At 42.0% G+C, this 22295-nt stretch overlaps 2 protein-coding genes across 6 annotated transcripts in view; one reads left to right on the forward strand and one right to left on the reverse strand.

The window, feature by feature from the left end:
* The window catches only part of TTC3 (tetratricopeptide repeat domain 3), a 158214-nt gene extending 145860 nt beyond the window's left edge, over nucleotides 1-12354 (forward strand). For all 4 annotated transcript variants that reach the window (XM_075911810.1, XM_075911801.1, XM_075911793.1 and 1 more), the window contains 7 exons: nucleotides 985-1078; nucleotides 1892-1993; nucleotides 2575-3002; nucleotides 7935-8061; nucleotides 8228-8470; nucleotides 10474-10566; nucleotides 11508-12354. In XM_075911810.1, coding sequence (XP_075767925.1) covers nucleotides 985-1078; nucleotides 1892-1993; nucleotides 2575-3002; nucleotides 7935-8061; nucleotides 8228-8470; nucleotides 10474-10566; nucleotides 11508-11615 — 1195 coding nt within the window. In that variant the 3' untranslated portion in view covers nucleotides 11616-12354. The remainder of the gene's footprint in view (nucleotides 1-984; nucleotides 1079-1891; nucleotides 1994-2574; nucleotides 3003-7934; nucleotides 8062-8227; nucleotides 8471-10473; nucleotides 10567-11507) is intronic.
* Nucleotides 1-22295, reverse strand: part of VPS26C (VPS26 endosomal protein sorting factor C) — a 75101-nt gene that overhangs the window by 18998 nt on the left and 33808 nt on the right. The gene's annotated exons all lie outside the window — the stretch shown is intronic.

Raw genomic sequence — 22295 nt, forward strand, 5'->3', positions numbered from 1 at the left:
AGCTGGGGACTGTAGGTAACCAGTGATGTTTTACTATTTTCCTTGTTGGGCCTGTATTGAAGTAGTTGACTTCTGGGTACTTGTCTGGTTCTGTCAGTCTGTTTCCTCACTCCCTGGGTGGGTATTTAAGTAGTCAACCTTCTCTTAGTTGTTAACATTCAATCCCTGTGAGTCCCATATGTGGAAAAATTCACAGTGAAAGACTTGCTGGCTCTCTCCCTTTTTTGGTTTAGCCATGATGGTTCATGCAGCTGAGAACTGTCCATATTTTCCTGCCTGATAGTATGAGGAAGTGAAGAAGGACTAGAAGGGGGGAGAGAGAGAAAGAGAGAGAGAGATCCTCCCTGCAGAGCATCTGACATAGGTCTTTGTGGTACTCTGTTGCTTACTTTTTTACTTTCCAAAGGTGGTCAGTTTCTAAGAGTTACATTAGTGAAGAGACACTGATACGCTAATTTGGTAGAAGTCTGTTTGGGTATGTCTATACTACCACCCTAGTTCGAATTTCCCGGGCTTCATTTGCATATTGCCGGGCGCCGCCATTTTTAAATGTCCGCTAGTGCGGACTTTGTGCCCTGCGGCTACATGCGGCACGGACTAGGTAGTTCGGATTAGGCTTCCTATTCTGAACTACCATTACTCCTCATTCCTAATCCGAACTACCTAGTCCATGCCGCGTGTAGCCGCGGGGCACGGAGTCCGCACTAGCGGACATTTAAAAATGGCGGCGCCCGGCTATATGCAAATGAAGCCCGGGAAATTCAAATCCCGGGCTTCATTTGCAACTCCGGTTGCCTACATTACCACCCTAGTTCGAACTAGGGTGGTAGTGTAGACATACCCTTTGATTATCAGCTTCAGTTATGATTTACCTAGATGAGGAAGGAGTGCATTACACTTTGGGGTAGAAGTTTTCTCTTTTGGAAAATCACTTACAAATGCAAGATATAACATTATTTTAACTGAAAGTTTGAAATATTTCAGTGCTCCCACTTCAGTGTTACCTCAGTTGAAGTCACAGATTGATTCTTGGGAAACATTTATTTCAAATATCAAGAAAGAAAAGGAAAAAATAGAGGTAAGTCTCTTTACCAACATATTTCCTTTACTGTAAGATTCCTGCTTAATTATTTCTTCTTACAAAATATATAATTGTGATGTTCCTAATGGGTTAAACAAAACAATATTTATATTTTTGTTTTAAAGGAGTGCAAACTGTTAGTTTGACAATAATTTAACAATTGTAAGGATTTGGATTTATCATTTTAAATGCAGATCTCATAGTTGCTCTTGATGTATTTACTTAAATTAATATCTTGTAAGAGCCCTGATGAAGTATACACACCTGTGTCTGGATAGCACTGTACTGGAATCAGCAGAGCTACGTGTGGGCTGGAATTCTTTCAAATGAAGCCCCACTTAAGTCAAATATGCTACATGTGGGCCTATGCTGGCATCCTTGCTAACTAGAATCTTTAATCTACAGGCCAAATATGTGATTACCTTTTTTCTTTAGCTTAGCAAGTCCACATATCTTGTATCTCCTATTGAATTTGTGGTAGGATATAAAAGAGAAATAAGGCCATTTTAAAAAGAAAAAAAATCTTAGGAAACTCAATAACTGTTAGAGATACACAGCTGGAGAAAAATAGTCTCAGTAATTCTAAATCTGTACAATTTATGAAAGTATCTTTTTGTGGTCATATTTTTAATCTGTACATTAACATAGCAAAAACAAATTCGAACTTTTATATAGTCTTATTTCTATGTATTATGTCTTTAGTCTTTCAAATATTTTAATGTTAATTGATACTTTAATGTTAATTGATGCATTGGTGTAAATGGAATAATTTAAAGGCTGATTTTTGGTTTTCTGTGTCTTTTTCTGTAGTCTCAGTATGAAGAGAGAATTCACTTAGTGAAAAATGGTACACAACTAAATGATATCTCTGAAGTGCAAGTTGCTGATCTTCAGTCTCCTCCTAGCATCTCAGTAAGTATCTCAAAAACTTCTAGTTACTCTACTTTGTTTTTTGTTTCATAAATAGCAAATGAAACCACTTACTTTCAGTGGCAACATCTCAAAGAAGAACTTATGCTTGTGCTCTATGCTTTTTCTTAATAAACATGTCTGTGCGTCCTCATATGGGGCAGAAAAGGTGGGATAGCAGCCATCTGCTTAGTCCACTTTTACTGCCCACTAAGAGGAGATAGGACCTAGCAAGTGTTAGATATGGCAATCTCTTCAGACTATAAAGCTATTTTTACAACCAACCTCACACCATCTTCACATTCTTATGGAATTTGAAGTTCAAAAAACTTGTGCACGTTATATTTTAATTAGTTTTGGAGCAAATCTTGTTCCAGTTATCACAAAGGATATGAGTTTTGCATATGTGCTACAAAAAGGTAAGAATAAAGTGCTCTCTTTTATTATGCATTTTCCTCTTAACTACTCAACTTAAGTAAAGCACAGTCCATGAAGTAACTTTGGCCTTAACATGTTTGAAAATAGTACTTGATTAATATTTTAATTACTCCTGGTCTTTTTCTGGGAACTTTTTTTTTTGGTAGGTAATGCAAGGCAACCCTCCTATTAATGATCCAGCCATCGTAATGTATTCATCTGCACTCGTATGTCCCAATTTGCTTCCTGCATTTTCAAGCACAAAAGATCTAAGTCCAATTCATTCTACATTTAATGAGCAAACTGGAAAGAAAAGAGCAGATAAAAGTTCTAATCCTTGTTCTGCAAAGAATGGATCAGTGAACCTACCCTGTAAAACTTCAGGAGCATCATACTTTGATAAAGTCCCAGTAACCCAGTCATCAGGGATTTCTGGAAGTACTGCTCAGAACATCCAGCCAAACCAAAGTCAGCTAGATGATCCAGCATCAGCTACGCGTTTGGAAGCTGCTAAAGTTCCAAACAAGAAGGCACTTTCAAAAGTCCTGGACAGTATCATTGAATGTCTAAAAGCGATATTTCCACACTATACAAGGTATTACTGTTTCTAAAGGTTTTTTTTTCTTGTTTTTTACTTCTGTCAGCATATTCTGAATTTCTTGATAGAGCGTCTCCTCACATTTCAGCTGGAAGCAGGATGAGCTTTTGGCTGATTTTTCTCCCTATTGGGAAGTTTCTTATCTTCCCATTAATCTTGTAAAATTTTCAAGTAGTAGTTGAGTCTAAATGGGTTAGGATTGGGGTTCCATACTTGATGAGGTATGCAGGATGGAGACCATTCTGATGTGACATGATAGCGGCTAAGGTACATAATAGAGTGGATCTTCCTTCAGACTTCACAAGGTAACTAAGATGTGGCATTTTGGTTATACCTAGCCCCAGTGCTCTAAATTATGGAATGTATGCATGCTATTACCAAATTACTGCTAGTTTGCAGACCTCCAAGTCCTGACAAAAGTGATGCGTCTACCCTGCCATTAATTTTCTTTCATCTCTTATTAAATGAGGAAATTCTGTGAACAGGATCCTTAAATTATTGATAGAAAGTTATGATTACGCTATCGGGCACACGTTAGGAAATACTAAAATGAAGGTTGTTGTCTGTCACATCTTCACTTTCTCTTTTGTGTTTATACATTGACAGTCTGTAGGGTTACATTATTTTTAAACACCAAACAGTGCTACCCCAGTTTTTTATATAGTTGCTACTCTGCATATCAGAGACCATTAGTCATTTATATTAGAACAGTCAGCCACAGTTACACAACAGATTAAGTATAAGCCATAGAAGTAATAGTAAAAATGTCCTGTTACAGTTTTTATAGACCACCTAAACTTGCAGCCTTTAGCTTTAGAATTGCTTTGACCACTGATTAGTACCTGTAGTTGGATGTGCTTTGGCTTCAAGACAAAATTATTCAGTACCTACCACAGAGTCTTATACATTAGTTATTGTATTCTCTCAAAGGTACAGTGATATATTTCAGCAAACATATTGGTGTAAATATAAAAGTCTGAATAAATGCTGCAAGGTGGAGGAAATTTCATATTGTAACTAAAGAATAGAATGAAATCATGTACTTCAGCTCTATGATAACATGTTTACATGGGGAAAAGTAGAGTAAAGCAAACTTGGTATTCTTGCAGTTTGAGTTTTTAACCATATTCTAATTTTTATTTAAACTAAGTATAGAAGTGTTTTTTCATAGAATAACAATTTGTTGAATAAACATTAAGCCCTTTATATATCAGTAAGAATGCAACGAAGACAGTGTTACTTGATGATAAAAGTCTTTGGAGTTTTCTCTCAAAGTTCAGATTTTTTTGTGCTCAGAAAACACCGATATAGACTATTTCAGCTGACTTTTTAAACTGAACTTAATAAACAAAACCCCCAAATCAGCTAGACTAGGTAAATAGCAGTAACCATATGCACTTTTTATGGATGTAAAACTTTTCAGTGCCAACTCAGGTAGTATGATTTTTTTTAAATTACCTATGAAGTTTTGGTATAAATTTCTGAAGTGGTTAGCTTGATATTTCTGCAGCTCAGTGTCTTCTATAGTTCTGAGTTATATGGGCTTAGTCCCCTTCTGTCTGCAATTTCCTAGAGCAGTTCATTTCTGTAACACAGCCCCTCTGATTACATCTCCTACTGTAACGTGCTATCAAATGTTCATTACCATAGCAGCAGTTCACTTTACTTCCAATCATATCTTTCTTAGTCTTGTTCAACAGGTTTTTTGGCTAGAAGTGAGCAACTTTTACTCTTCCTTATTCTGCTCCCCTGGATCAGTAAAGAGCATTATGATGATGTCAGTCACCTAGATCCAGCATGGCAGTTCTCTCCCATAAACACTGGCTAAGTCTAAGCAGTGTGACATATGTGAGGCAGCATTTACAGGATCTTGAGAGAGCAAATTAATGCTCTGTCTAATCTCTGACAGGATATGGGGCTCAGAGTCAAGACTGGGCTGAGGGGCCTGATATGCTTGTCTGGAGAGCCATGATTCCCAGTGCAGAAAATCCCATCCTGGAAACAGGTTATTAGAGGACAAATCCAAAGATGATGTTGCAGCATGCTAGCTCAGGTGTTGAGTCCTAGGGCTAGAGCCTGGTCAGAATTAAGACAAAACAAAACAGTGGGCACCAGATTTTTTTGCCCTTATCTCCCTAGAAAAAACGTCAGGATTCCTACATAACTCTCATTCCCACACAAAGTAAGGACACTAGCAATGAGACCCTCAACCCCAGGTGGAGGGGAAGATATTTCCAGGGGAGGGGGGGTCCAATCCATCCCAGCCACAGCCTGGTAAAAAACCAAAACATTACAGAGGGTAAGAAAAAAAGTAAAAGAAATCTAAGTATTGTCTTCTGCTGAGGAAAGAGACTTCTTACATTCAGGCTCTACAGCAAGGCATGGAAAACATGTGTCTAAGGTTTTTAAGCCTTCAATAAATTTGAGATCACATTCAGAAAGGTTGCATTGCTATCTTTAGATCAATCAGAACTAGCACATGAGGACTAGTCTAAGGGCAAATACCTACCTTGCAAACCATCACTTCAGATAGCAATCCCACAGCTCCCTTCTTTTGAAAATGTGAACAGGGAAGGATGGGCAATACCTGACAAACTTTAGCGCATGAGCAGGTGTGCACTTAGATAAAAGTTGCAAGTACCCAAAATCACCATTACAGAAATACCAAAGGATGGTGCCACAGTGGCATCTCTAGGAAAAGAATGGTAATCCTGGGTGAAGATTTCTCTCCCAATTATACAAAAAGGTGAAAACCACCATCAAAAGAACTTTGAAGCATCCTTGGCCACTATATGCTCCACAAGACCCAGTCAGGATGACTATAAAGTTTATGAAAAGCGTAGGGCTACACTACGGGCCAGATTGACAGGCAGTGATCAATACAATGGTATGTTTATAGAGTCTAGTTATAGAGGCAATAAGACTGGTGATCACTCTCAGCATCATCTCCAGTATGCCCTCTCAACAAGTGGAAGGAGCGTCGATTGACAAGAGACCACCACCCGTCCACATACCACAGTGGAGACATTGTGGTACATCAACTTCAGCTACCTTATTCACATACCTTAAGTTATGTAACTTCAATTGATCTCCCCAGATACTATAGACTTGCCCTAAAGAAAACACCCCCAGTTACAGACTTTGTGGCGTCGCATCTAATTGCTCCAGGACTATAGCTGTCTATTCCACACACATTCTGTGCTTACACAAATAACAGGTTGACTTCTGTCTGGAGAAAAATTGGATTAGGTTGTGGCAGACAGCACTTCCAAATCAAAACAGTCCCTCCCCATACAGTCTGTGGAGAGATAACAAGAAGTCTAGTAACATGTAGAAATATTCCTTGCATCTATCTGCCTCTCAAAACTGTCAGGGAAACCATGAAACTGCAAAAACCCTAGGTGGAAGCATTGCCTCTCAAGGCTCATTAACCATGCCTTTGCTATGCTCTGAACCTAGGAGGGAGATTTTCCCATTTCTCAGGAGAATGGTCTCTACTAACCACAGACAGGTGGGTGAGACCTGTAGTGAGTTGTGGCTACTCTCCCTGGGGGCTTCACCCACCCCTTTTTCATCTAATCAGTGATAAATTAACATCCTGGACAGAGGAGCAATAGAAAGGCTCTTAATCTATCCTCCATATTTTTGGAAGAGGATACCAGCATGGGCGTATCAGCCATCTTGGACCTCAACAAATAGTGGAGGAACACTAATTCCAGATGGAGAGCCTAGTCTTGACTGTAACATCTGTCTCAAGGATTACCTCTGAATGTCCTTACCTCTAAACCTTTTCTTTCTGGTTTCCACTTGAAATGAGTTAAAAATAGTTAAGCATTGCAACTATTGTAGTTAAAACATCTAGCAGATTGGTATTAAGTGATTAAGAGCAGTGAAAACTAGACATTGAAAAAAAGGTATCTAGAAATGCGTGTCTACTACAGGCCTGAGTAAAAATTCCCTCCGTGGGCCAGATCTGGCCTGCAAAGCTGCTAGATCCAGCCCGCAAATGCAGCGGGGAGCCTTAAGCAGACTCCCTGCCTGCTGCCCCTCCCTCTCACACTGCTGAGAAAAGTGGCTGTTGCAGGGCTCTGGACAGCTGTGAGCCGGGGGGGGGGGGGGGTGGAAAGGGAGAGAGGCTTCAGGTGCTGCTCCTGCCCCAAGCTATTAACAGCTTGCAAAGCACCCTCCCCTCAGGCTTGTAGCTGTTCAAAAACTACATGACCCCCCTGTAGCTAGTGCAGGGGCAGGGCAGGCAGTGAGTCTATTTAAGAAGGCTGCTGGGTGGGAGTCAAGCAGGTAAATCTCCCAGCTAGAGCCAGCCTCTGGCACCCCAACCCTTTGACTCCCTACCCCACATAACTCAAACTGTCTGCCCCCATATCCCTTCCCAGATCCTGCAGCCCAATCCCCTTCCCCCAATCCCCAGGTCACAACCAACTCCCTCCACCCCCTCCTGCACCATAGTCCCCTGCCCCAAGTCACAATCATCCCATCCTAGGTCACAACTCAAACCCCTCTTCCCCCTCCTGCACCCTAGTCCACTAACCCAGGTCACAAGTGCCTCCTTCACCCAAACTCCTTCCCAGACCCCATAGCCTCTCCTGCAACCCAGTCCCTTATTCCAAGCTCCTTTCTGCACCCAACCTCCATTCTAGACCCCCCACCTCCTCCAATTAATATGGAAGAGTGTGGCCTTTGACCATTTGCCAAATTTTTGGAGTGCCCCCCCCCATAAAAAATGATTGCCCACCACGGTCTTCTATCATGCATTTGAGAATGACAAACCCCACCCTTTTTTTCTGAACAAGGCTACTACTATGAATCTAAAACTGTAAGCAAAGAGGGGTTTTTCTTAATGCAGTTGTGCTGATTGAATCATAATACAAACTGTTGTAAAATTCTGTGCTTTACTTTTTATCCTTCTCTTAGATCTGAACTTACTGACTTCATTAAAAAAGTACAAATTAAAAATGGAAACAAACTTTCAGGATTGAGCTCAGATGAAATCTTGACCAGAGTTACGGAACTAATTCTGGACCATCAAAATAATAAAAAGGTACTGTTTCTTCGCTTTCAGTTCCACACGCAGAAAATGTCAGACTTTTTGTGCAGTAATTGATTACAACAATTAAACAAAAAGGCTGAAGAGACTGTAGAATGTTCTTCAGCAAATGCATGGCTTGATGGTGATGATAAAAATTTCCTTTTCAATACCTCTGTAGTCTCCAACCTTAGGAAAGAGAACTGAGATGCCTAGATCCTGTGATTCAGCAGGACAGACTGTACCTCACACTTGGAAAGTAGCTAAATCTGCAGTGGAAAATGTATCTAGCCCACCCAAAGCAAGACTTTCCTGTACAACTGCCATACAAAAAACAACTCTGGCATCACGGCCAGCCCACCAGCCGTGGAGCTACATTGGAGGACCATCACAATCAAAATGGATAAAAACAAATTATTCTACTGTAAGTTTTCTTTACTCTTCTACTAATGTATAAATAAAGAAAAGAACAAAAAAGGCAATGGTTTTTAATTAAGTCAAGTTATATCTTAGGAAATATTTAAGAAACCAAAACCTTTATATTTTTAAAACAAAAATCTGTACTCATTTGGTTCACTAATACTCTTAGATAATATGTCGGCACCAAATGCAGCAAAACAATGTTATACGCATATCAGATCAAATGAGGGATGCTTTTTTCCCCCCAATGCATGTTGCTTTAGGCCAGTGGTCTCTAATCTTTTTTTATGCCCAAGATCAATTTTTGAATTTAAGGACAACCCAGAATCTACATTGCTCCTCCCTAAGTCCCTGCCCACTCTCCTCCTCCCCCCATCACTCAATCTCCCCATCCTCATTCACTTTCACCAGACTGGGAGGTCTGAGCATGGGGCACAAGTAGGTGACAGGTGCAAACACTGGGAAAGATTGCCCCAGCCAGAGCCCCCTCCTGTACCCAGAGTGTTGGGGAGGAAAATTACTTCAGCAGCAGCAGGCCTAGTGGTTGGGACACTGGGCTGCAGAGGCATGAAGTCAGTATTATGGGCACAAAACCTATATGCTTGTACTACCTGTGTCTGTGCCTGAAATGGGCCAGTGTGCCCCAGAGCTCCTGGGGGTGGGCGGGCATGTGGTTCTATGTGTTGTCTCTGTGCCAGCAACACCCCATCAATTCCCATTGGCCAGTTTCCCTTTCCTGGCCAATGGGAGCTGTGGGGAGGAGCAGTAGCACAGCAAGACTATTACACTGAGACCCCCTTCCATGAAGCAAGGCCATTTTGACCATTTCCAGGAACAGGCCAGGGGCGTGGGGCCAGAGCAAGTTTGGAGCCTGCCTTAGCAACAGCCTAGCACCACCACCAGAGATGGCCATCAGCTTGGAGATGTCCCAGGACATACCAGTCAGTTGTGATTGACCGGTTGGTAACTGCTGCTTTAGGCATTGTAAGTCAGTGTTCTGAATTTTCTCTCATCTTCAGAGCAAGGAGCTGGAAAGTCTGTGTTCTGCTCCTAGCTGTGCCACTAACTTGCTGCAAGACATCAGACAGTACCAATATATTCCTCTATAAAATGGTGAATGGTACCTGCTTCAATATCTTCCCCATATTGATGTTGAAAATTGAAGTGTGTTGAAATAATCAAATGACAGGGTGTGAACTTTTCTAGCCTCTGATTTTAGCTAGAAAAGTTCTACGTAGGTGTAATAGTGTATCCGGATTTATTTTACAAATGATTCAGATGATAGAACATGATTTTATTTGAATTGTTTGCAGGATGTAATTACCATAGTATGGAAATCTAAATGGGAGATGGGATTCCTACACTCTTTCAATCACTAAAAGTTTCATTGCTGTTTTTGAAAGTATTCTGTAGTGAAGTCTCCGCTTCAGTAGCATCACTTCCGTTAGTAAAGCTAAGGCTATGTCTATATTGCAGTGCTATTGCCCCAAAATAGCTATTCTGCGTCTTTTGACCGCACCCATTATTTTGAAATATAATGGGCTTGCAATTCTGATGTCCCTGTAAACCTCATTCCTCAAGGAGTAAGGGACGTTTCAGAATAGTGATTTATTTCTAAATAAGTACTGTGTAAACACAGCCAAATTTCGAAATAAGATCTGCAATTTGTGTCACTCAAATTGCGTAGCATATTTCGAGCGCTGGATGCAGTGTAGATGCATTCTTATAGACTTAAATACTATTGTTCTGTTGTGTTTTTAAAAAAAAGAAATCGGCAGAATACATTTGTTTACAATAGGCTTAAGCTCTTCAGGGCAGGATCTGTGACTGTTTTATCTTTGGAAGGCATGCAGTCCACTGGAGAGGGGAGGTGCAACTGGAAACACTATCTTGGTTGTTTCACTCGAGTTTAGTATGTTACAACTAGCTGCTGACTAGACTTAATAGATTTTTTTTTAAAGAAATTAACCTTCAAATTATTTAAAAACATATTTTTTGTATCTCTAGACATCTGATGATGATCCCTGCATAATATGCCATGAGGAGCTAAGCCAGGAAGATTTGTGTGTGCTAGAATGTGGACACAGTTTTCACAAACGAGTAAGGATTAATAATTTTTTTAATATTCTCACACTATTTACCTGTGAGTCTTTTGAACTTACTTATCTAACTCAAATATATTTTGACTTTAGACAGATCTTCTGCCTTTTCACCAAAAAAAATTTAAAGTATTTAATATTGATAGTAAAGTAGCAATTCATATGTTGTATTCCTTATAACAACTCATTGTATATTTGAAAATATTCCTTTATTTTCGGCTGACAAAATTTTCTTGTATTCTAGCAAGCTAGATACTAAATGATTTTGTTAAACTACTGTTTCAACTTAAAAATAAGGCTGACTGTACACATTCTATTCAAAGTTTCACAGAGACACTAATTAACATGTAACAGGAACACAGGTTTAATTGCCAATATTTTGTTCAAAGGGTAGGCACACATGGAAACAGCTAGTATAGCAAGTTTTTATAGTAAATAAGAATTAATATTAGTATTACTAATGTACATTAACTCCTGATATGGCGATATACCAATCTCAAAACTGGAAGGGATCTTGAGAGGTCATCAAGTCCAGTCCCCTGCCCTCACAGCAGGACCAAGTACCATCCCTGACAGATTTGCCCCAGATCTGTAAATGGCCCCCTCAAGGATTGAACTCACAATCCATACTAAAGTTCATGACTAAAAAGATATTCTTATGTACTTATCCTTTTTTAGTTAACAAACCTTAAAAATAGGTGTAATAAAAATAACTGTATAGTTGATGCACATCAGAAATTGGTTTTTAAATACATAGCTATAGTCTCTGTAGCATCATGGAACCAGAGGCCAGATTTTTTCCAACACCAAATCTTAACTTACATTTGAATGCTTTGGAAAAGTATCTATTTTGAAGTAGTGTCGTTTTGCTAGTAGTTATTACTAAATGTACCTGAAATTAACTAAAATTTCTGACATTTCTTTTGCCATCTTTTTTCACAGTGTATTGCAACCTGGCTTAAAACACAAAGTACGTGTCCAACATGTCGAGTTCATGTTCTGTTACCTGAAGATTTCCCTAAGCTTCCTGGAAGAAACCGACATGCTTAAATCTTGCCTTACTGTTAATATTTAGATTAGATGCAATTCATGTTAGTATCTGCAAATTATCTTGGTAACAAATGTATATGTGTAATGTGCTGCCTAGAAACATAGGCAAACTCCCTGGCTCTGTTGAAGTCAGTGACAAAACTCCTATTAATGTCATTGAAGCCAGAATTTCACTGAGTTTGTAGGTTATCAAATATATATTAGCATTTTTATTCCCATGAAAATGTAAAAACAAAAATTAAACCAGTTAATTTTAAATTCTGAAAATGCTGACCTTTTTTCTGATTACTGGCCAAATGGATGTATGTATTAACATATGTTAAGGTATCTCAAAGAGGATTTTATGTAGCATTGTTTTATTAAATTATCTGATTCATATATTTAAACTGAACAAAATGGATATGCGAAGTTTATCAGGGTAAAATATGGGGTATTTTTTACTTTAAAGAGTTACCTGAGCCACAAAGGCCACCAAATATACCTTCTTCAAGGGAAAGCCTATGTGCTTCATCCTTGGAAGAGGAAGAGTGATCACTCTTGAGAATTCAAGCAAATGTTTATGTAATTACGTAAGCAGCATTCAGAGACTGAGGAACCTAATTTTTAGGACCTACACCAGTTCACACAGTGTCCTTTTATTGAAAAATTCCCACCTTTAACAGGTCACTGAGATACCACCTGACTCCAAATTGACCATTTGTAAAAATCTGTCTTGTATATAAAAAAAGACTTCAGCTGACATTTACATGGAAAAAAATCAAAATTCCAGTGAGTGAATTTAATTAACATTCTCTTGCAGAGTTGGAACACAAATAGTGTTTCTCATCTTGCTCAGTCAAAATAGATTAAAAAGCTTAAATAATGAAAAGTAGAATCTTTAAAAAACTTTAGTTTTATTTTCTTTGCTCTTTATAGCATATTTTAAATGATTTTCTTGAGTTTAAAATCAGTAAATCTCCCATGTATACACACAGTAGTGATTTTAATTAGATACTTAAATCACTTCTTCAGAATCTCTCTCACTACTGTTGGTTTTTTATAGCTGTTTCCACACAAACCCTGTTTTGTATAAACCACAAATTTAAGTATTTTGGATTAGACTAAAATATTTTATATTTCGAATAACTATTGTATTGACATTTTCTGAGCATAGACATCCAAGCAAATTATTTATTCACTATTATCATGTTCTTTATTCTAACCTAATAAGTGGTTTAAATCTTCTGCTATTGCATGAAGTTTGATTTTTTTTTTTGTTCAAAGTGATGTAAGAACTTGCATCATCTTAACATTTCCAGTTAGAGGAAAATGGAAGTATCATAATTCGTATTTATATTGAAATTGTATCCTCTGTGTGGTCACTGGCTTATCTCTTGTTCCTTGATATAAGTAGGGTAAATGCAGCTGGAAAATTAAATTTGTTACATTACTTTTTATTGAACCAGTCTAAAATGTTTCTGACTTAAGTTTAGTGCTGGTCTTTTCTAATTGTCCCCTCATTTACAACAAAATGCTTGCAGTTGGAGCACTTCCTAAAAAAAATTGCTCAGAACTGCCTCTACTGGCCTAATATTTTGCATTAGTCATGTAGCTTTTTCCTGAAGATCTGTAAAATGGCTGAATAATTTGTCACAGCTACTTGAAGACCAAAACTAAACTAGATACCACCAAACATTTCAGACTCTGAAGTCAAGCGTATTAAAATTGACTGGTTACATGAAATAAGCGTATTAAAATTGACTGGTTACATGAAATAAAATGTCTAATATAACAATCTTTTCTGATGCTGTGCTTCTTTTGAAGTTTTTTTTAAATCTACCTTGTAATCAATTTAGTATGTTTAATGTTCATTTGAGGCTTATCAACTAAAAAAATTTTCTACTTCTAAAATATGTGTTTTCTTTGTATAAAAAGTGAGTATGTTTTACATATGTAACTATAAACTAAGTTATTACTTACACTGAAAGTCATATCTTACCTATACATAAGATTTCCTTTCTTAGGAGTAACCTCACTCACGATGCATGACCTGAACACAAAATGAGTTTGATACCCCTGGTGTACATAGACTTTCATAGGTGATACTGATGTGGAGATATGGGGATATGCAGGTAAGCTAAAGTTCTTAGAAATCAGAAAATGATTGAGAAATATTATAGCTAAAGCTCTATCTTGACTTTTTTTCTATGTAGGTGAGGTTATGGCACATCAGGACATCCAGATTAATATTAGAGCTCAACCAAACAACATGAAAGCATAAAGGGTAGAGCAGGGCCAAAACCATCTTGGTTCTTTCTTGCCACCCCGACATTGAGACAGAACGTGGGCTGTACTTACCTTCTTCCCCCCTACTTGCACCTCATTATAGTAGAAGCTTAGTTGTAATTAGCTAACTACCTTCTTGGCCAGAAACTCCAGTTGTCAGTTATTGAGATTTGAAGGGCAGAAAAGGCCTCGCTGCAGTCAACCTTCTGAGAATAGGTGAAGAAGCAACATTGTTCCAAAGACAAACCTAAACACTGGTCTTCAGTAACAGTGAGTCCAAGACACAAGTCATAATTTCTTGGATTCATTTCAGATTCCACAGTCAAAAAGTGGTAAACAACCCAGACTGGGTTGCTCTAACACCTCAACACGGACCACGTATTGAGTGACTCCAGTATCATCCAGCTCTGCGGACTGCAGCCCCTTTAGTATGCCCTCCTATACCTTTGTCCTCAGCACCAAGTTCTTGAGCACTGACATTCTGCAGCCCAGAAAATCCCACAGTTACAATAGATATGGCTTATTGCCCGTCTGGCTGCAGTTTCCCTCAGACAGCTCACAATCGTAATACAACCTGTTTGAGTGATACCCCATTCTCCTTTTACTGCCAGATCTTCAGAGTCTGTGGCAACTGTAACATTCAATTTGATCCTAACTTCAGTCATTTTTGGGCTGTAGCGCATGTACCATTTCTTCTTCTGGGGTGATTACTCAATAGTGGGATGATCTTAGTCACCAAGGACCAGCCCTCCTGCCCCTACTTCAGGCATGGCAGAGCTAATGTGCAGACGTTGAGCTAAATCCAAGCAGTGGTCTATTTGTGAGGCTGCTTTTATAGGCACTTTGTAAGGCAAATTATGCCTTGCCTGTTCTCAGCCAACCAATCCTTGCATTTCTAGGGCAGGGGCTGTGTTAGATAGACTTGTCTGGTCCTCACCCAGTCCCAGAGCTGCCGCAATTCCGATACAGGAAAGATTGTGTGTTCCTAAGCAGACCCAGGAGAGACTCCAAGGGCGAGGAGGACTTTAGCCAGCCAGGTCAGGTTCCCTAGCTGATGGCAGGCTGAAGAGAGCCTGCGCCTGTCCAAAAAAAGAGAGAGAACGGTGATCCAGCACTCAACCTGCTCCTATGCTGCAAGCAGAAAAGAGGGGTATAATACTAGGTTGGAATGTCCCAGACAAGGCACAGTCATTCAGATGTGGATTGGGGAGCAGTTAAGACTCAGTCTGATTCCAGCAATCAGTCTGATTCCATAGCAGTGGTCAGAAGAGGCATACACAGAGACAATGAGGCTTTGTCTACACTACAAGGTTTTTGCGCAAAAACCAGCGGAGCGTCCACACCTCAAGTGTGTTTTTGCACAAAAAATACAGTAAATCGACAGGACAGAGGGCTTTTGATTCTCCGCCAGTTCCTCCTGACCGCGAATGGAGTGAACGCTCTCTCGTTAAATCCTGTCAGGGATTGAGAGAAGAAATTGTTTGTTGTTAGTTAGTAGTATAGTTATTAGTTGTTACAGTTGTAGTCAGTTAGTTTGTTCTAGTGTTAACATCGTTTAAAAAATATACAGTAAAACTCCAATAGTCCAACACCCAATTATCCAGCACTCCCGATAGTCTGGCATCAAAATGGCAAGCGCTCCTGACGGAACTGGGATGGAACCCGGAACTGCTCAGGTCAGCCGCTCTCACGTGGGTTACAACAGGGAGTGGAGGTGTTTGGCTCTGGGGAAGGGGAGGGGGATTGGGTTACGCATGGCGTCCTGGCCAGCTCATTGAAAAGCCAGCCACTCAGAGTACGTGTCCCAGTGCCTGGAGGGAGACTCGCGTCTACTGGTGGCTCCGGGACCCAAGCATAAGGTTGCGGGGAGTGGGAGCAGGATTGGGTTGGGAGTATGCAGTACCTCCTGATACTCTAGCATATCCGATAATCCGGCACCACCTAGATCCCAAAGGTGCCAGATTATCGGAAGTCTACTGTATATATAGTAATATTCGTAGCTTGGCTAGTTCTCTCCTTCAATTAGAGAACAGAAGATCTCCGATTGAGCCATGCCTGGCTCCCCTGGTTTTAAAAAGTGTGGCACATGCTGCGAGCCCATGCTCACCTCAGACAGGCATTCACTCTGCATACGGTGCCTGGGTAAGGGACATATTCCACAAAAATGTCCCCACTATTCGAAACATGGCGTGAGCTAGGTAAGACAGGGAGATGAGGCTGAAAATGCTATTATTTGATAAAGCGTTACAGTCGTCTGAGACTGATTCCTTCCAACCCCCTGAATCGGCCGGAACCACCAAATGTCAACCGGCTTCGCCTAAGACTGCCCACGCAAAGAGGAGGCCTTTTCCCTCATGTTCCTTGCCCCCGACTTGCGTTAGCATGGGACAAACTGGGCACATTGGACATGGCTATCATCCGCTGACTCAATACACACAAGCAGGGCCCGAGTATCTCGGCGCCAAATCCAGCACCTCCCAGAGATTAGGCACCAAAAACCGCTGCTGCAACTCACCTGGCACCAAGCCCTGAACCGGCGCCAAAATTGGCACAAAGGACATATACGTTGCTGGCACCAACGACGACTTTGCCACCACTAGTGCCTACGGCACCAGATTCCCCAGCACTGACTATATCAGCACCGGTGTGCCACCAAGTGTCAGCATCAGCCACACAGTCGGCTCCACGGCACTGCTCATTGCCAACACCTACTTTGCACACAACCATGCAACTGGCACCAACGCAAACCTTGACACCGGCATCATCACCTGAACAGTCACCCGTGCCAATGAAAGCATGCCAAAAATCATGCAAGCTGCCAACACCTTCACCCAGTCCGGAACACACTGAATTTTTTCCAGAACCACCTTCTCTGTCTCCAGCTCAATCCTTTCCATCTGATTATTCACCTAGGCACCAGCCCATGAGGCAGTTACTATTCACCATCTTACACTTCGCCTCATTATCATCATCGGCACCGAGATTCATTCAAGAGGCAGGTCGCAATCACTCACACTCTCCTCCTCCTGCAGACACCACGATCCTCACAGAGGTAGATACTCCCCTCGACATTCTCCACCTCGCGCATGCCACTATGATAGACCACACAGATATCACCACTATTATCACAGACCTCTTTCATACACTCCATGGTGCGACACGATAAGATCGCCTTCCTGTCAGCAACCTTGCACCTCAGGCAACCGGACAAATTCTCCAGCTCCATCAGCAACAAGACCTCCCACTCCAATTGGAATCTCCTTCCCCCCACCCCTCCAGCCACATCCCGTTCCTCACCAGTTGGAACCAGAATAAGGCCAGCTGTCAGACCATGAGGAGCCACAAGGACACTACCCTACAGACAACTTATCCTCGTCACCAGATGACACCATCTTCCCCAGTGACGCATCTCCCACTGACGACATCTGACCGGTTTCAAGAATTATTCAAGAGAGTTGCTGATAGCCAACAGGTGCAACACTCTGAGGTCCAACAAAAACAGCATAGTTTATTAAGAAACCTGCAACCGTCCCAGAGTTTGAAAGTCGCCCTCACACTTGATGAGATTTTAGAAATAGCAGATGATATGTGGCAGACACCAGCCTCAACCCCCGCTACAAATACGAAAGCAGACAAGAAATACTTGGTTCCTACTAAGGGCATGGAATTCCTCTTTACACATCCACAACCAAATTCTCTTCTTGTGGATGCAGCACAACAGAGGGCTAAAGCTCCTCAGTGCAAGGGCAGCAACAATGACAAGGAAAGCAAGCATCTAGATCTCTTTGGATGGTAAGTCTACTCATACGCCACATTAACTTAAAGGATGGCCAATTATGCCGTGCTCCTGGCCAATCACAATTTTGATAACTATTCGAAATTGGTTCCACTTCCAGAACATCTGCCAGATAGTAAGTGTGAAGTACTCAGGGCAGTAGTACAGGAAGGATATATGGCTTTCCAGACAGCTCACCACATAGCCCTTGATACCGCAGCTATGGCAGCACAAACCACAGCCACATCGGTGGTCATGCGCAGAACGTCATGGCTTCAGCAAGCAGCAGTACCAAAGGACCTCCTGTCAACGGTCAAGGACCTCCCCTTTGACAGGCAGAGTCTTTTCGTGGAAGAGACTGACCAAGTTCTCCATTCTGATAAGGACTCCAGGACTACACTTAGGACTGTGGGCACATATACACAGCCTTATCGTCAGAAATGATATATGCCCTACCAGAAACAAAGGCCATTCTCACACCTCAGTATAGACAACAGGAACATCAACGCAACAGACAAAGACAGCAGAAAAGACAACCACAAATTAGACCGCCTAATCAACAGAACACCAGACAGCAGGTTTGACACCTCGGTCAAGGGACTGCAGACCATTCTGCTGGCCATTCACCATCATGCCACAAATGCACTTTTTCACCATCAGCTGAGGCCAGTCCACCAACGATGGGCCTATATCACCACCGACCAATGGGTCCTACAGCTAATTGTGTTGGCTACACCATCCCTTTTATTTCACTTCCTCCTCCCACCTCTCCATTCCCGTCTCTCTTCAGGGACTCATCTCACGAGTCTCTCTTAAAACAAGTGATGACCTTTGACGACTAAATCGGTACCTTCGCAAACAATGCTTCAAGATGGTGACCCTGGAGATTGGTTTACATCCCTCGACCTGCAGGATGCCTATTTTCATGTGACCGTTCACCCAGCTCAGTGGCATTTTCTACGTTTTCAAGTCAGTTCAGAGTATTTCTAGTACAAAGTTCTGCCTTTCGTTCTTTCATCAGCCCCCAGGGTTTTCTCGAAGACACTGGCGGTAGTGACAGCTTACTTACAGCGCGTGGGAATCATCCTATTCCCTTAGCTCGACGACTGCCTGATTGGAGCACCTTCTTTTGACGAAGCACTTCAGGCTACCAACATAACAAGAACCATATTCGAAGCATTTGGTCTTATAATCAACATTGCAAAGTCATCCATGATGCCTCAACAGTCCATAGAATTTATAGGTGCACGCCTCAACTCTGCCATGGCTCACACATATTTATCAACAAACAGGTTCCAGGCTATTCAAGACCTGATACAGGTTCTCTCCACCAGTCCCAGAACCTTTATACTTACCTGCCTACAACTCATGAGGCGCCTGGCATGTAAGACATACGTTGTAGCACATGCAAGGTTGCACTTCAGCTGCCTTCAACATTGGATTGCTTTGATATATATGCCAAACAGTCACGATGTCCACAGAAAGGTCATTGTACCTTGTTATGTAAAAGAATCATTAGCATGGTGGACTATCCCCGACAACTTGATGGACAGAATACCCTTTCACTGACCTCAACCAACTATGCAACTTACCACCGATGCGTCCTGCTAGGAAGGGGTGCCCATCTACAAGACCAACAAATCCAAGGACACTGGTCTGCTCAGGAGTCCTTGCAACATATTAATCTACTCAAGTTGCAGGCAGTCTTCAATGCCTGCCAGCACTTCCTTCCCCTGGTCCGTGGTCATGTCATTCGTGTCCTTACCGACAATATGACAATGGTATACTACATAGACAAGGTGGGGCTCAATCCCGATCCCTTTGCACAGAGGCAATGCAATTATGGAATTGCTACAACCAACACAAAGTTACGATTATCGCAGCTTACCTCCATGGCAAGCAGAACGTCACAGCCAATGCCCTCAGCAGGCATTTCTCAACAAATCACATATGGAAATTGCACCAAAATGTGCTCCATACCCTATTCCACCGCTGGGGATATCCATCTATAGATCTCTTCACCACGTGTCGCAGCACGAAGTGCCCTCAATACTGCTCAAAAGCCAGAATCGGAAGAAAGATCATGGGGGGATGCTCTCCTATGCGACTGGAGCCACCACATTCTATACGCCTTTCCACCTACTCCTCTCATTCCCAAAGTCCTGGGGAAGATAGCAATTGAAGGAGCCAGAGTAATACTGATAGTCCCCTTCTGGCCATGACAGATGTGGTTCCCTTACCTGTTTTGCATGTTGGTCCACTCTTCATATCATCTTCCCAAATGTCTTGACTTGCTGACACAGAACCACAGGCGCTTGATACACCCTCAACTCGACCACCTTGCTCTGACAGCATGGTACTGAGTTGGTTCCAACAGAGATGAGTTGTTCCCAAGCTGTCAAACACGTTCTGTTACATAGTAGAAGATCCAATACATACAACACTTACCTGCACAAATGGCGACACTTCTGTTCATGGTGTTCCACCGCAAACTTGAACCCCTATTCACCGCATTTTGGACTATCTTTTAGATCTCAAACATTCTGGCCTTGCATTCTCCTTTCTTAAGGTACATATTGCAGCAATCACTGCCTTTCATCAGTCTGTGGATGGCTATTCCGTTTTTTCCCCACCCAATGACAAAGAGATTTATTAAAGGGTTGGTTAATCTCTTCCCATGCTACAGGCAGCCTGAGGACCTTTGGAACCTGGACCTAGTTTTGGATGCCTTAATGCGACCCGCTTTCGAGCCCTTGGCAACTTGTGACTTATCCACCTTGACCATGAAGATGGTTTTTCTGTTGCCAATAACTTCAGTACAGAGGGTTGGGGAAATATCCGCCCTCTCGGCAACACCACCTTACACAATATTTATCCCCCAGGGAGTAATACTGTGCCCTCAACCAGCCTTTCTACCAAAGATTAATTCAGAGCTTCACATAAATGAACCAATAAATAGTTCTTCCCACATTCTACCCTAAGCCACATTTCTCGGCACCACATGCACATCTCCATACCTTGGATGTCCATCGAGCATTAGCGTTCTACATTGACAGGACATGGTGCTTTCGAAAGTCATAGAGCCTCCTATTATCCACTGTAGAATGTTCCAAAGGCCATCCTTTGTCGGCACAGCGCATATCCAGACTCATTGTCACATTTATTACACAATGTTACTCGCTACAGAATAAGCCTCTTCCACACGCTCTGAGGGCCCACTTAACGAGGGCGATGGCACCTTCAAGTGCCTTCCTCAAGGGAGTTCCCCTACAAGATATTTGCCGAGCAGCTACATGGTCTTCCAGCTTTACATTCGCTAAACACTACGCTATACCTAACCTCCTTATGACTCACGCAGCAGTTGCTTCAGCTGTCCTCTCCACAGCAGCAGGGTGATAACTCAGAATCCTGCCTCCTTTTAAGTAGGCTACTGCTGTGAACTCACGTACAGTGGAACACCCCGAGAGACACTGCTTGAAGAAGAAGTTACTCACCTTGTGCAGTAATGATGGTTCTTCGAGATGCACGTCCCCGTGGGTGCTCCACGACCCACCCTTTTCCCCTCTTCGGAGTACCTTGTTTATTGTGTCTTTCAGACCCCAGAGGATCAGAAGGAACTGGCAGAAGCCAGACCGCACACACAGAAACAGCGTGAAAGGCATGAGACACGCATCGTGTATGCACAGTCCAGAAGACTATGGCTGAAAAAAGATCTCTGATCTGCAGCCCCGGGACAAGCCCAACACTTACAGTGGAGCACCCACGGGGACACGCATCTTGAAGAACCATCGTTCCTGCACAAGGTTAGTAACTTCTTTCATGCGCAAGAGCGTCCATGCAGTGTGGACGGTCTATTGTGCAAAAGCACATCGCTTTTCTGATGCGCTTTTGCACAAGAAGTTTTTGCAGAATATCTCTTCCGCAAAAAGTTTCTTGCGCAAAAACGCTGCCGTGTAGACAAAGCCTGAGAGGAACATTAACAACCCCTGTTAAGGATTCTGCATTATGAGTGCTGTCTCTATAGTAGTGGGAAGCAGTCTTTCTAAAGATCCATGTTATGCATAGCTGGCCACTTTTTTCTGAGAAATCCCTCTCCCTTCTCTCAGCTCCAGTAGAACAGTGCACGCACACACACTTCCCGCAGCTGTAACTTTGGACTCGCAAGATGGCTACTCTACTAGATGTGAAATCCCAGCAGCATGATCTGATCAACACTCCCTCTTCAGAGTGCTGCTGCTGCTCCTCCTCAGGGAAGTGTAACTGAAGAATTACCGTAGCAAACTGGACAGTGGCTGGCGACTAACTTCTTCTCCAGTCTCCTCCTCCTGCCGCCTGGGGACTGAATGGTCACAATTTGCTTGTGTCCACCATGTCTTCCACAGGACAGGCAATGTCCAGTATATGTTAGCAAGATAAGACAAAAATCACATACTACTTTAATTCTGTTTCATCACTTTAAAAGTTTATTTCAGGTCAGGGATGGGCAAAGTATGGCCCACGAGCCAAAACTGGCCAGTCAAACCACCAGATCTGGCCCGCAGCCCAGCAGGATGCTGAGGAAGGCTCTCTGCCGGCCATGCCCCTACATGATGATCAAAGCAGTGGAGTGCAGGAGCTATACACATCTAGCATGTTGTACG

This window comes from Pelodiscus sinensis, chromosome 1, assembly GCF_049634645.1.
Source record: "Pelodiscus sinensis isolate JC-2024 chromosome 1, ASM4963464v1, whole genome shotgun sequence".
NCBI lineage: Eukaryota > Metazoa > Chordata > Testudines > Trionychidae > Pelodiscus > Pelodiscus sinensis.